This window comes from Balearica regulorum, chromosome 1, assembly GCF_011004875.1.
Source record: "Balearica regulorum gibbericeps isolate bBalReg1 chromosome 1, bBalReg1.pri, whole genome shotgun sequence".
In the NCBI taxonomy this organism is placed as follows: domain Eukaryota; kingdom Metazoa; phylum Chordata; class Aves; order Gruiformes; family Gruidae; genus Balearica; species Balearica regulorum.
The window spans coordinates 50,933,085-50,948,729 of NC_046184.1; the positions used below are offsets into that span (position 1 = coordinate 50,933,085).

At 40.2% G+C, this 15,645-nt stretch overlaps 1 protein-coding gene across 1 annotated transcript; it reads right to left on the reverse strand.

Moving 5' to 3' along the window:
• Nucleotides 1-661: 661 nt before the first annotated feature.
• NDUFA12 (NADH:ubiquinone oxidoreductase subunit A12) lies at nucleotides 662-15,592 on the reverse strand. The gene is made up of 4 exons (XM_075748980.1): nucleotides 15,432-15,592; nucleotides 11,207-11,289; nucleotides 10,159-10,246; nucleotides 662-931 (listed from the first exon to the last, which is right to left on the reverse strand). The coding sequence occupies exons 1-4, from the start codon at nucleotides 15,518-15,520 to the stop codon at nucleotides 751-753; spliced, it is 441 nt and encodes a 146-aa protein (XP_075605095.1). The 5' UTR covers nucleotides 15,521-15,592; the 3' UTR covers nucleotides 662-750.
• Between the last annotated feature and the right edge of the window lie 53 nt (nucleotides 15,593-15,645).

Genomic DNA, 15,645 nt, shown 5'->3' on the forward strand with positions numbered 1-15,645 from the left:
GTCCAATCTTTGCACCCCCTTGATTCAGTAAGTTTCCGATGGTCAGGCACTGACTAGTCATATGGCAACCAAACACCCCTACCTAACAGGCAATTTTAAGCAAGTTCTCCACTGTCAACACCTGGGGGTCTTAGTCCAAAATCAAAGAGCCTGGGAACAGCTTTGGTGCCTGCTTATGGCTGAGCTCCCTTAGGGTGTGAGATGTCACAAGTTTTATACTATGTATCATACCACATTGTAATACAACAATGCATGCATACTCATGCACAAAGAATTATGAATAAAAACTATAATCCTTGATTGGCCTTATTAGTCTAATTTGTCTCATAAATGTTTAAAGAGATGGCTTCCTAATATAGTACAGGCATAATACACTATTTGCCATGCAGAGACTATAACAGGATAAGGTTAAAGACAGGAATCCTGTATTTCAAATTTATATTTGTATTCTGTTGAATGGTACAAATGTGAGAAGTGACTGTCACAGAATGATTATCATGCTAAAAATAGTTTGAAAGCTGTTTATGTGAAGAGCCACTGACAATATGACTAAAAGCCCAATATCTTGATGAAATTAAGACTTGCCATGTGTTTTGTCCTCTACCTCTTCCCAATGTTTTCTCACTTAGTTTCCCCTCAATTCAGTAAACTAAACTACAGGTGTTATAGGAGGCTTTTATTTTGAACAAAACCAGTGAAAATACAATTTACACTGAAAGCCAAAGCTGAGGCAAGTCACATTTTTTGTTGCTATTTACTAGCTGTTGTAGGTGGGATCCACTCTTGTATCTTCTTGCGAGTAGTAGAATAAGGTACATACTGTCCGGGAGTGCCACTGAGGTTGAATTTATGGTTCTCCCAAATAAATTTACGAGCGACTGGCGGATGAGTAGTTGGAGGGTCATCTGTCATTGAGTGAAGCCAGCGATGCCTTAAGAGGAAAAAGACACATTGTTATTTAGGACCATTACATGATCTATAAGAAGCCTTCCTCCTGAATTCCAAGGGTTCCTTCTGTAAAGAGACACTGTTTATTTTGTAGGGAGAACCCCCCCCCCCCCCATTTTAATCTAGTATGACTTTGAATGAGACTACAGGATACTGCTTTAAAGAAATTACACAAACATAACTGATAAATAACAGTTCTGCTTCCAAGCAACTGAAAACACATCTGAGTTTGGATTTCCTGTTCCTTTGTACGCTTAGTATTTGGGCTTGGCCTTAAATGTTTGTATGGCCTTAACTAGCCAGCCAGGTCAAGGCAAGCACTACATGTGAGAAAGCCACAAGGTTTTGTTTTGTTTTCTGAGTTTTTGTTGTTGGTGGATTTTTTAATTTTTTTTTTTTATTACCAGAAGAATACGCCACACAATTTCAATACCATCTCCAAAGCATTCATGAGGCTACCACTTGGGATATGGATAAATGATGCAGGTTCACCTAAAACAATCACATAAATGTTTACTGACTGCACAATAAAATTATTAATACCAATCAGTAATGGAGTAATTACCAAGTAATTATAGTGATTATCCTTTAGCTATGAACTAAACGTCAAGCTTCCCCTATGCAAACAACATTAGTGATCAAGCAAAGTATTTTCCGTAAAAATTCACTGAAACAATACAGCAGGGATCAACTGAATTGATTTCATTCCATCTCGGTTTCAATGCCCAAAGCAACTTTCAAACCCGACTAACATTTTTATAAGCTGCCAATTTACATGTACTTCATACTGTATACATGCACGGTTATGACAGAAGTGAAGTTATGACTTTTTTTTTGCAAGCTTATGTACATTTTTACTGAGGTGGAATTAAAGAGGCTTCTGCTAATCAGCTTTCACCAAGGATGTGACCTAAAAATAAGTCATCTTCTATTCCAGTTGTTATGAGAAAGCCTAAGAATTGCATCTTCAGCCTTTAGCAACAAATCCAGCACACTACACCAAAACAAAACCACGATAAAAGTAGTGAGAAATAGATGTGTTTGACAAGTATATTCTAAATCTGAAGAGCTCTACAGAAGGTTGATTATCTTTTCAGTCAAATAGCTTCTAGACATTTATTTCAGGAAAAGAAAAAACCTCACAACCTTGGATACAACTTTAGTACAAAAATCTCATTTTAAAAATGTGTCAGCCATATGTTCATTTTCTATAAGGAAAAAAACAAACAAAAACCCCAAACGAAAGCCACACGTTGTAGGACTAAGGACTGCCAAGAAACTGGCTTGAATACCAAACCAGATGGAACTATAAGATCCTTTAAAAGTAAGAAGAAAAAGCTTGTTTAGAGGTAAAGAATGGCCTCCTATGGGAAAAATCATCCACTTATGAGTTTGAAAGCTTTACACACGTTCAGATGAAGTGACCCAATGCAACACGGGTGGGAGGGGGATCCCTCTTTTTCTCCTCTCACTCTCCTTTGTAAATCTGGTATCATTTGAAGGATACATTTCCCACTACTTCTATAAAAAAAAGAAGATTTTGGGTAATGATTTCCATCTGGAAGAAGGTGGCCCCATAATATTGCTAATCACACTGTAGTCTGAGGCTACGCCATCAGGCCTTGCTCGATTTTAACCCTGGTATGACCAGCCTCTGAAATGACCTGTCCAGACTGCACAAAGCTCTGACCTTACGTGAACTCCCAATTCATGTCTGGGAGGAGAATGCTGTGTACTACTAGTGGGCTTCACACTACCCGAGATACCACGCGTTGTATGATGGCTAACATCAAAGTTGAGAGAAATGCTGTAAAACAGCTAATATGACAGAGGTGGGATCGTATGCTCATACTTAACAAATCAGCTCTCCATTGAAACACAAAGAAACAGTTTGTGGCATAGGAGGAAGGGGAAAAGAAGAGTCCATGTGTCCATATCCATTCTGCCAATATTGACTTAAGTATTGCATTTCAAAATGCTTTACAGTATCACTCCAGAGCAAGCTCAGTTTGTCAAGCCCGCTTACCATAACATACAGAGGCAACTTAAAAACACACACCTTCACCTAGTGACGCTTCTGGTAATAGTAGATAGGGATCCTGCAAATCAACCCTTATTTATACACCTATCACCATGCCTCACTGTCCTCACGCTCCCCCCAGAGTCCTGCACACCGACAGGACAAACAAAATTGTTTTCTCAGACAGAAATGTAGTTACAAAGGCCCTGAAAGACAGGCTAGAGCAGGTGGAGCACAAGAACTCCATTAAAGCTCAGTTAAAATCAACTAGATTTCAAGCTTGCTTGTTATCTGATATCTCTTTCGTTACAAGTGTACTTATGTTGTACACTCACTCCTTGAAACATCAGAAAAATTATCACAATATTGACTTGAGTTTATTTACTCATTTGACTCAGGAGACAGAAAACAATAGTTTTATTCAGTTATTTAAACTATTGTTTTGCAGCTTTTCTAAGACTAAATCCATGAAGTTGTCTAAAATACAGTATTTTGGAGTAATTAAAGCATTACTATATTGGCTTTCAGGATTTTCTGAAATTAAAAAATTGGGCTCAAATTTAAATAGATCAGCAAAAACAATCCTTAAACTCCATGTTCTCACTGGAAAGTAGAAAAAGAATTGTTCATCTACAAGATAATTCAGTACAGTCACAGGTACGGAAATGCCTGAAGAGATTTCAAAAGTTTGTTTAGTACTCTATTAAGTACACTTGTATTTAAGAGTTTCAGGGCTTAAGCCTGGTCACAACACATTCCCCTTAGAAGCCCAACACATGACTTATAAAAGCATTTTGATTTGCAAAGAGTCTGTTCCCTCAAACAAAAGCTCCCACTCTCCACTTATGCAAAACATGTAAAAACTGAAAACTTTATTTTGGGAAGACCTTCCCCTTCACAACCTCCCTCAAACAGTCCTTTGAAGCCCTGATGTCACATAGACTCGACTCCCAGATGTTCAAGAAAAGCTTTTCCTGCACTAGATTGAACAGCACGAATAAAGAGATTTGACATCTTGCAGATGGCCAGATTTCTATACAAACTCTGCCTATAAATCCAGGCATGGAAAAATAGGATTGAAAAGCAATTAATGACTTAAAACCTACAAAGAGGCAGAGAACTTGCACAGAACAAACAACATAAAGAGGACAGCAGAAGCTCTAAAGAGGCTGAAGCAGGTTTCTGAATCACAGAGCAGAGTCACTACCAAGCAGACTGAGGCTTAGCAAAGCCTCTGGACTTTTCTTGAGGTAAACAGATAAAAGACACCTTAAAGTATCTCCAGCTGCTGTCAAGATTATGTAGAATTTTCTTCTCCCAAGTCAGACAAATATTTAAAAGCAAGAAGATTTCAAACTGAAGCTACAAAGGACCAGACCTAATTATATGATGTACAAGCTGTCAAACAAGAACCAGTGCTACACAAACTCCATAGCTACTACTGTATATGCATCTGCAAGGTTCAGGCACTGTCTACAAAAGTTCAGGACGTTTACCAACTTCCCAGCATCCAGTTTTCTCAGCAAGTTAACAGTGTTGCAATGAGACGAAAGAGAAGTGAAGATGTGTGTTATGGTCAAAGAGCAAAACGTATTTCAGTGCTTTCCCAAGTATTTTTAAGTGAATGAGAAATCAGGGATTTGACTTTGAGTAGCATAAAAAGAAGCTTTTTTAACTATTAAAGACAGTCTTCATTTATTATTCCAGGTCTATGTCCAGGGGACACGAAATATGTTTATATTTGGGTACACATGGAAAACAATTTTGATTTCTCCTGAAAGGTACTATAAGATACCATTGTACAGCAATAAACCAGCATCCAATTTATCTGAAAACACCACATCAGCATTTAATCTAGCTGTAAATCCCACAAATTTATTGTGAAACTACTGAAAAGATTTTTACTGATAAAATTTTTATCCCCCCTTCCTTTTCTGTCCAATCTTTCTGTTTTATTTTCCTTAGAGGCAGACTTGAAAAGCAGCATTTTTAGAGGAGAATAGCACATTTCTTTACATTTCTTAGTATGTTGGCACTTTAAGTCTGAGATGCTACATTCCTCCCTCCGCTGGCTGTCAGATCAACTAAAAAAGAGGATATAGATTATTAAACTGAAGTTAAATTTGAAGTATTTCATTGTATGAAGTTAGCACTCCTGAAGCTCCTTCCAAAAATGTCAGATTTGCACCACAAGGAAACAAACATCAAAGTACAGGACAGACATTACACATACAAGGGACAATGCTGGCAAAATGAAGTGTCCCTGCAAAAGGAGAAAACTATTCTCAAATTACAGTTCTTCCTTCCCCACAGGACATAACATATTGAAAGAGCATATTATTTTTAACTAGTTTGTACACATAAATCAGTTGTCAATTTGTTTTTGCAGTATTTGGCCAAAACACAAACCAAATTACATTAAACTAGATAAATGGTAAACAAACAGCGTGCGGACAACCACAAAAGGCTTTGAATGTGATGTAAGAGAAGCATCCTAGCATCTAGGATATTGGGCCTTGACTTGCCTGGACTTTATACACTCTCGAAAGGAAGCCTTCCTCCCTGTTGAAACCCTGGACATAACCCTATTGAAAGCAGAGAATCAGGTTCCAAGTTGCCCCCCTCAGTGGGCTTAAGCTGAACCTCCCAGAATCCTCCAAATGCAAACTCATGCTCTTCCAAATTTCAGCTACAGGAGTATTCTGATCACTGAATAGCAAATAGGAGCCCATACCGGGAATAAGCAGACAAATAGGGAACTTTTGCGTGAGATATGAACATAACCTGAAAATCAAGACTGATACAGAAAATGTAGGGGAAAAAAATGCAATTCTCTCCTCTGATCCCAAACAGACTAAGGACAGTAAGATACTCAGTCCTTTCCCCTCACCTTGTTTCAGTGGAAAGAATCAACAAACCCTTAATTGTGAGGGTCAAAGAATCTAGAAATTCTGGAAGGCATTTAGACACTGCATATGCTTTAGACCCAAGGAACTATCAGCTATATCCACAGCACTCCCAGCAGACACCTCCTTAAGTTGTTATGGAGTTGCTGTAATACTGGCTTCCTCATCTTCCCAAACCAATTTATGCCAGTGAAGATGAGTAGAATTTTTTAGTGGTAAGGATAGTAATGTCCAATCCGTATCACTTCCTCTGTAATTTAAACCTACTGCTTCCTATTCTACCCATCTATCTGCAGAAGACAGACTATGCCTTTCCCTTCTGCAAGACGTGAAATGCTTCAAGATTATATCCACGGTCACTTCTTCTCCTTTTTAAGCAAGTTCTTTCTAACTGTCTGGTTGTTCTTCCTGCTCTTCCCTAAGCTTCTTCCACTGTCTATATTGTGTGTCTGTTTGGTTTTTAAGAGCACAGTACTAGTGTCGAGCACTATACCCTATATAAGTCTTCCTGGTAATAAGCAGAAAGGAAGAGTCACTTTGCATGAGTGCAGGCACTAATTCTTCCCACTTCTCAGGACAGGACACTTCTTTCTCAGCAGTATGATAATGTGGACTTACTCAACCTGTCATCCCCATAACACCTAGCTCATCCTGCAGCACTGCCTGTCGGCTCTCCTCCTGCACACCACAGGGTAAGGGGCTGCTGGTGCCAGAAGAGTAGGGTCCTGCTCTCTGTCTTTGCACCCAGCTGTACGATTTCACTCCTCCCCTTCCTCTTGTGATTGCAAAGTGAGACAATGCAACTTGCCATATTGCTAAACTGAGTGCAGATAATCCGCAGCTGATAGTAACATTGATAAAAAAAGCAGCACTAAGCTCTTTGATTCATCTGTCTGTATTTTACACCCCTAATACTTGACTTCTCTGTGCAGCCTTTCGTTAAGGGGGGGGGGGGAGGGAAGCTAACACTGCTTTAAGCACACTTCCTTACTAACCTGCCCAGAACTTCACCCAGGTCTCAGCGTGCCTGTGATCCAAGCCTGCTTCTAGCAGGGCAAGTGGGAGGGTCAATGGAGAGAACTATAACCCCTACAGCCCTTGCCCTAGGAAGACAGCAAACTGCAATATTATCGAGAAGTACACATTCAAGGCAGCCAGTTTTTACTACAAAAACCCTTTGCCTGTGAAAATACTTTCGGTACGCTGACTAGTACTTACAAGCTGCTCAGGGATTCCCAAGGAGTCATGCGTTCCTCTTAATCTTAACACTAACATTTTCTTCCCTGAAACCTTTCAAAAAGCTTTTCTACAGAGCCAAAAGTATAAAATATTAAACCTGAAAGTCATTTATCTGTACCATCTTCCTGCTTGGTTTCTGATTTTTTTTAAGCAAACACAAGAAAGTTTTGCTTGCAATGAGTACATCTGTACATCAGTTGTGACTACACATGAATGTGAGTAAGTGCATGAAGCAGCATATGCTAGTTGTATAAAATAGTATAAAACCTGGTGCTCCTGGAGACGATTTGCTAACTGTAATATTTTTAGGTTGGGGATAAATGAATGAGGAACAAAAGGTGATACTGGGCCTTCTAACACAACAGTAAAATGGAAATGAGCTCAATACACAGCCCAATGATTAGAGCAATTCTGTAATGGAGAATTCTATGAAAGTACTAAATAAAGTGTTCCTACTGGCATTGGTACAAGCAGATTTAACTTTTATTGTTTATATGTTCACAGAGCACACCCAATCAGTGTGTTCAAAAATGGAAGTACTAAGTTTCTGCAAACAACATGCTCTGAACAGTAGGAGATGAAACAAGTATTTTGGCTTTCATAACTAACAGTGTAAAAGATGTCTTTGTGCAGGAAAAAAAATGTGCCAAATATCTTGTACAGCATTACAAGAAGATTAATGCTAATCATTCCCAATGCAAGTATTGAAAGATCTATAATTTTTTTTTAAAAAAAATCTGATTAACTTGTCTCCAACTAAGTGGATACCAACATCTTGATTTTGATGACAACAAAAGAAACCCCAGAGTAACAAAGAGGTTAAATAACACAACTATATCAGAATAAACCACAAGCCTACATATTCTGGTGCGGCAACATTTTAAAAAAGCAACAGTCTCAATTCCCTGTATAGTAGACATATGTCAAAACAACTCTCTTGATTTCCTTCAGACTGTGATTTCAGTACATCCGTTGTCAAAAGACATTATACCAATTATTTCAGAATACTGAAAATATTCAGTAGTTCCTAAAAATGGTAGTACAATATGTTATTACATGAGATGGTTTTTCTTGCTGCTTTTTCCTTTTCTCCACTATCTGACAGAAGGTAAAGGGTAAATGAATTTGCATTTTATTTTTTCCAGACAGTTGTTTTCAGAACTTTTCAGTATACCAAAATGCTTTTTTCCAATTCATCACACATGAAATGCAAGGTCCACCTGATAGTACTTCACCAATCATTCATATTCCACAATCCTGAAGGCACACAACTGACCACAAAATTATACTGCAAGATGCACAGTGTATTCAACAACCAGAAACACAGAGAAACCCAACCTCTAGTATGACTTACACTGAAAAAAAAGAAAGGAAGTGTTTTTCCTGCACATCCGCTAGAGTTCTCTATACTTCCCAAGAAAATAGTGCAACCACACAGAGTAGGATTTTTATAAGAGAGTACTACAAAACCATGAACATCTAAGGTTGCCATGTACGTACAAATTTATTCAGCAATGACCTGTCCCCCAAAGAACTGACCAGTACTGCACAACTAAGTTGCCTGACAAAAATACCTCAGACCACAGGATTGTTTACGCTTTCGTGCCGCATTGCACTAAGCAGTCTTGAAAATAATGAAACATTACTGTTTCTTCCAGGACAATTTTTTCCATGTTGATAGGAAAACAAGTTTTTCTACCTCACTAATTTATGTGATCTAAACAAGCGACTTAATCCTAGAAACATGACTTTGATAGTCAGGAAGAAACCCTTTATCAAGGTTTGTAAGGACACAATAAACAACATATAAGCATGAGCAAAGAAAAAAAACAAAGACCAACAAAACCTGTGCCTCAAAATAAAGAAAATCTTGAAAACCAGCACAGCCTAATAGCAAGAGGATAAAAACTAGAACCACACAACAGTTATTACGCAGATAACAAGGAACAGCTCGACACTGGCAGGAACATGCTAGTTTTGGAGATTCTAACGTCACTTCTGAAAAACAATGCCATTAAGCTCTTACTGAAGAAGACAGAAATCAACATTAACGGCATTAAACATAATTTTATGGCTGGGAGAATATGAAACAAAATTGACTGCCTAGACAGTCTACCCACGCATTTCTCAAATGTTCTAATGAGAGCCACAGTTTGGGAGTTTAGATAATCAATCTCGGCCTTGGCACAGAACATCTATCACGGTAAGAATAAAAACCAATGTTCACCAATGTCCAGTATACCCAAGCACCTCTTATTTCATATCACCTTTCATTGCTTAGTGTCTGAAGTGCTATTCACATTCCTTGAGAATTGGGAAGAGATTGTTTTTGCTGACATACAGTTATTTTATTTGGTGTGTGTTTTTCCTGAGTTATTTATGAAGACAAAAAAAAAGTATTAACAGCTGTGTGGCCAGAGACCTTCTGAAACTCGAGGCTGTACAGAATTATTACTTAAATGCATGAATAGAAAACGAAACCTTAAGAAAAAAATTATAGTCAAGTAGCAGTCAACATACAGAGCATCCTGGCCCTTTGCTGTCATCATCTTGTGGAGTATTAATGTATATCAACTGAAATAATTATGCTGTTAATGGCTGTGGATTAAGGATGTTCCATCATTGTCTCACGTTCTTTAGGTTCTTGACTAGAATGGATAATAAAAATATTTTTTCTATGTCAGGCTGCTCAATGCTATTGTAGGCTTTGCCAAGCCATTAAGATGGAATCACAACTAATAAGGAAAATTGGAAGACTAGCTTGACCTGCTCCATCTGCCTGACAAAATGCTTTTCTTATTCCAAGAAGCAGTGAGTGCACTGTGAGGACAGTGAGCAATATAACATTATGAATGTAGTTCAAAATTAAAAGTAATCAGTCTGAAATCTTCTGGTCATATATAAGATAGCTGTGTCCAAGAAAACTTTATTACTATAAAATTGTTATGGTGGGTTTTTTTTTAATCTTCTGCTTTGTAACGCAAGAAAATACGCAGGCAACTACACAATTGGTATCTGTCGACATTATTAAGCTAAATGGTTTACCATTCAGGGGGCACCATACTTCCATCAACTTCCCAAAACGTATTCTTGCCATTCATTTCGTTAGTATAGATGACCCATCTGTGTCGACCTTAAATAAACAAACAGAAATATTCTATTAGCTCAAAAAAACCATAATTATTTTCATATAAAGGAGAGAACTCATGAAAACACAAGGAAAAGTATTCTGACTAAAACTATCTACCATTATGGGCACTTATTTCAAAGTCAGTACAGCTTTTATTTTTCTAAGTCTTCTGTATTTCTACTGTTACCGTATTTTTATATGGCTAAATCTAATACTCCTATGAGGAAGCAAGTATTAGCTATTGTATAAGTAACAGGAAATAGGAACTTACGAAGTTTTCAGGCAGAGAAACAGATTTAGGGATTTTTTTTTTTTTTCCCCGTTAAGAGTCTTTTGCAAAATGAGATTGCTATTAGAAACCAAAGATCAAACTAAGTTTCAGCCATATAAAACTATCAAGCAATGTGCCCCAGCAACTACTTTCCCCAGGTACCCTACAAGTTAACCTACAGTAGGCAGAGCTTGGCCTAACCAGTATGTCGATTGCTAATGCATCACCTTCATGTTTTAAGTACTACCTTTTTAAGTACTCTACAAACGTTACTTAAAATCCCACTACTTGAGGTAATAGGAAGTTTAAGCTAATCTGTGTTTCTTTGCCCTGAAGTGATTATATAAGTAGAGCTGTGAAGCAGTTTTAAAAGCACTTCTCTTTCTTCTCCCACCTGTTAAACTACCAGCTTTTTAGGTCAAGAACCAAACTCAGCTCTCAATCACATTATCATATAGGCATACCTGCATGGAAAGCATTTGACTGACTTAGATTTATCCCACATTTTTTATGTCAGATTGAGTATGTCTGCAAAGCAATTGAGGGAAGCAGTAGAGAGGCAGAAGATGTCAAAGTATTTCTATGAGTCCCCTCTCTAAGACACACAAGTCAAGCAGATAGCAAGTTCTATGTCACCAGCAGAAACTATGCAATCTGTATGAAGTTGGACAGTCTCGTATTAGCTCACATACCAAAGAAGTTTCTTTTGTCTTCATAGTACTTGTTTCCATATTTGTCAATTCCTATCAGCGTACCAGTCTTCAAATCATTGACCCTGTGAATTCCCAAAACAGAAAGTTTCAATTGACATCATCTTAGAATGAAGTTGTGATAGAGGTTTCTTAGGGGTTGGTGAAAATCTGTAATGAAAACCCTTAAACACATATATATAAAGCTATTTTAAAAAAATATACAATCTTAAGGATTGCAAAACATAATCACCAATTCCTACAACTAATATCAGCATGCCTTTACTGTCTGCCCCACTGACAGGATAATAAAAGGCTTTTGGGGGCCATTATTTACTTAAAAGCTCTTTATAGTGGAAGATAAAGCAATTCTGCAAAACAGCACAATTTAACACCCAAAAAACCTTAAATAGCGTGGAAGGGAGTCCCAGAGACCCATGTTAATTCACTTAGTTGAAGATGTTACCATCTTTCTTAGCTATGTGTTACTACCATTTCAGCTTGAATTGCCATGGAAAGTGGACAGCACTGAAGCAGCTTCTGGGCACTAACCTCCAGGAGAGGAATAGTAGTATTTTAAGCCATTGTAGCTGCATGCTAAGGAAATGCATGCTAAAATCTAAATTGCAATTGTTACTTTCTAGCTGCTGTATAACTGAAAGATGCAAGCATTTACCCTGCCACTCTGGTATATACCAGATAAGGTACATATCAGTTTCAACTCCTTATACAGAACATATTTTAACATTACTGTACATATCAATAGTTAAACCGAACCTATGATTTACATTCTACTGATAAAACCTTAAAATTACTGAAGTGCTCTTTTCCCCCTAGATCTGCATGTTTGGTTTTTTTGGGGTTTTTTTGACATTTTTGTCAAAAATGCTTTGCTTTTTTACTGACATTTAATCCCAAGCAGAATTACATAAGGAAAAGTTTACTCTCAAAGGTTTTAGTTGTTTGTCATATTATATGCACTCTCAACTCAGTCCCAAGTGACAGAAGGGATGTGCACATGCATGCTTCCTTAGTTGGGAATCCACCCTTAAAGTTTTTTTGTTGTCATCCTCCCAGGGTGCATGAAAACGATAATCACTCCTCCAAGTACTCATTTTAAACTTCTGTGGTCCCAAGCAAAAAAACCACTCCAAGGTCTCTGGCTCAACTATGCAAGACTGAGCTCCCTGCTTCAGAAAAAGAAGAGCAATTTCACTGCTGCTCTCCCTTTCTTGTAAGGGTTCTTATACCCTTGTCCTGACTTCATGTCCTGAACACTGATCTCAAACACTACGATCTATTTATGGTTTACAGAGGACATTTTCCATCCCACTTCACCAAGTCCTGAGTAAGGAAGATGTTTCCAGGCATATAGGCTCTTAATAATTTGATTTCTACTGCACAGAACTTGTTCCAGCCTCTTTAGTGGGAAGCATATAGAAAAAAGCAGAGAAATTCAGAACAAAAGCCTTGTAGAGAAAGAGTCTCCTGACTTGGGTAAATCATTTTTCCAAGTTACCAGTAGTTACTTCTTAAACACACCAATTGTTGCAAGAGAGATACATCTTGATTACTCTTCCTGTAAGTGCCAAGTTTACCCCTTGACACAGGATTCAATGGTTTGAAAAGTAAATGGGAGGCAGCAGCTGTGTCACTTGTATGGTTATGAGGATCAGGTGTGGTTCTCCACCCAGCACACCTCTCTTCTAACTTCGGTCTTGTGACAGAAAAAGGAGAGCACTGCCTCCACCCTTGCTCCCTTTATCTGCATAGCAGAAAGGTATCAACACAGCCTGTGATCTCTGATTCACAAAAGCTCCCTGACAAGACATTCATTACCATGTGCTTAGGAAGGGGCAGTCAGGTGAAACCTAATACTCAAACTCTTCTACCCTTCTATTTCCCCAGCTCCATTTCCTCTTGAGAACTGCCAGTGTAATAGCTACAGACTCAGAAAGGAAAACGAGTGGAGAAAACAACTTGCGGGGGATGACAGAAAATAATAGTAAAATACTAGCTGGGGAAATCATATATTGTCTTAACTTATACTGCTTAACAGCTTGAAATTTCCCTCTAAAAAGTTTTGCAAGAGGAAGGTCTATCTGAGCTGCTCTCTACAGTGGAGACAGAAAAGCCAGAAGCTGCCTGTCACCACAGCTAGCAGGAATACAAAGTCAAAACTGAGACTTGTGACCGCCCCTGGAAGTCAAGCTGACTTCAGAAACGCATTCGATATTGTGCCACAAAATAAATGAGAAAATAATGAAAAATGGTATAATAATTATAAAGGGAACAATACATTGACTGACAGGAAGATGACAATGTGCTCAGCTGAAAGATGAGATACAGAGTTGACTGAAAGTTACTAGTGAAGTTCCACAAAGAATGTTGATGTCAGTAGTCTTATTTAACACTTTGCAGGGTTCCTGACCAAAACAAAACCAAAGCAGAACCCCCGAAAAGCACAAGGGTCTGGCAGATTATGATATTACCATACAGAGGAAGGTCACATTATTGTACAGGTAGTTCTGTACTGTCTTCAGGGCTGGACTGATACCGCTAGAATGAAAACCAACGGTATGAAGGTCATAACACAAGGTGATGCATCTGGAGACTAATAAGATCTGAAGCATTGTGTGCATAATCACAAGGAAAACATCTGGATATCACAAGGCAATAACAAGCTGCCAATTAAGTGACACGTGAGGAAAAAAAGACAAGCTGATCCTAGGATGTCCCAGGTGAACTGAGCTTTCTTCAGTGAACAAACCAAGTACTAAACTCACTGTATGAAAATACTGATGAGGCCTGATGAGCAACTGTGTAAAATGTTATGTTTAACTGTTCAAAACAGATTAATTTAAACTACAGGAAATAACAGAAAAAGGGCTATTATGATGACTTGGAAAAAAAAGTCTTCAAGAAGACTCAGAAAGCTTGGCTTGTTTATTCTGGCGTAAGAGAGCCCTTGATAAGGAAGTTCACATTTGTGAATCCTCCCTATCCCATACTCCTGACTTCCCACTATTAATTAAAAAAAGGCTTTTTGGCTATGTGGTCAGGCCTACAACATTCACCATACCCCAAAGAAATGCTCTATTACTTTTCCAAGATCAGCTACAGAGGTAACACAGGTTAGTGATGCTGTCCAATTTGGATCGTACACCATTCAGAATTCAACCGTATGTTTCATCAAGGATCTGGATGAAAGAGTACCTTTGTAAATCTGCAGTTCCTTCTATTGAGCAAGAGCTTCAAGCATGCTGTAATGCAACTCAAAATACTCTCTACAAGGTAGAGATGAGATGTGAGTGGGGAAAAAAATAGGGAAAAGTTTAATGTTGACGAGTGCAAGGTTCCATGCTTGGGAACCAAGTACACAGACACGACTGGGAACAAAGGCTGCAACTAATTCTGCAGAAAACACCACTGGGGCTAGAGGGCACCCAACGCTGGACACAGGTCAACGGTGACAACCCGTTACCAAAGAGGCAGGCGTACGGTTTGAAGTGTTAAAGAATTACAGCCGGTAAGGCAGATTAATTAATTGTCTGCTTTACACCGCAGGATTTCAGCAGAAGCACAGCTTTCAGATTTGTGCACCGGACGGTTCAAGAAAGCTGCTGCCAACCTGAAGTGGTCCAGAGCAAAGAGCCGGTGGGCCAGCGTGATGGTGGTCCGCAGTAGCACAGGAGGCGGCGGCAGTAGAGCGTCACCAGGGCAAACACGGCTGTAGCAACGGGACTAAGGACTGAGGCTGGACACCGAGAAAACCTGCCTGGGCGATATGACAGCCCGGCATCGAGGAACACACTAAGAAACCTAAAGAACCGCCGGAGCCTGCCTGGGGAATGCTCTGACCACAATATCGGCTGCGACTGGCACTCAGGGCGGCGAGCCTTACCGCTCCGGCACACCGCCCCTCGGGAGAGCGCTCGGAGGGCTGCACGGAGCGGCCTCCTCATGCGGCCTGGCCCGGCACCGCACACCGCCCGGCGTGAGCCAGAGACCGCCGACCACCCCGGCGCTGCGGTGAGCGGCGGCGGCGGCGGCGGCTGCTGCTGTCCCGTGTCGTCCCCCCACCCCCGCCAACCCCGCTTCATGCCGGGGCAGGACCCCCGCGACCCGCCCGCCCGGCCGCGACCCGCCAAGGTGACCCCGCAGGGCGGCGACGTGGGAGCGGGGAGTCCCCCTTCGCCTGCTCCGGGCGCGCCGGGCGCCCCGTTACCTCAGCAACTGCCATAGGGCGCCGCGGACACCGCCGTGGCCGCCGAGGTGTTTCAGCGCCCGCTTCAGCACCTGCACGTACTCCGCCATCTTGGGGCGGTGCCGTCCGCTCCCGGCGCCACCGCCGTTCCGGCCCGGGGCCGCCCCGCCTCCCGTGCCGCGGCCCGGCCCCGTCAGCCGGGCAGCACCGCCTCGTCCGCCCAACGCCCGAGGGT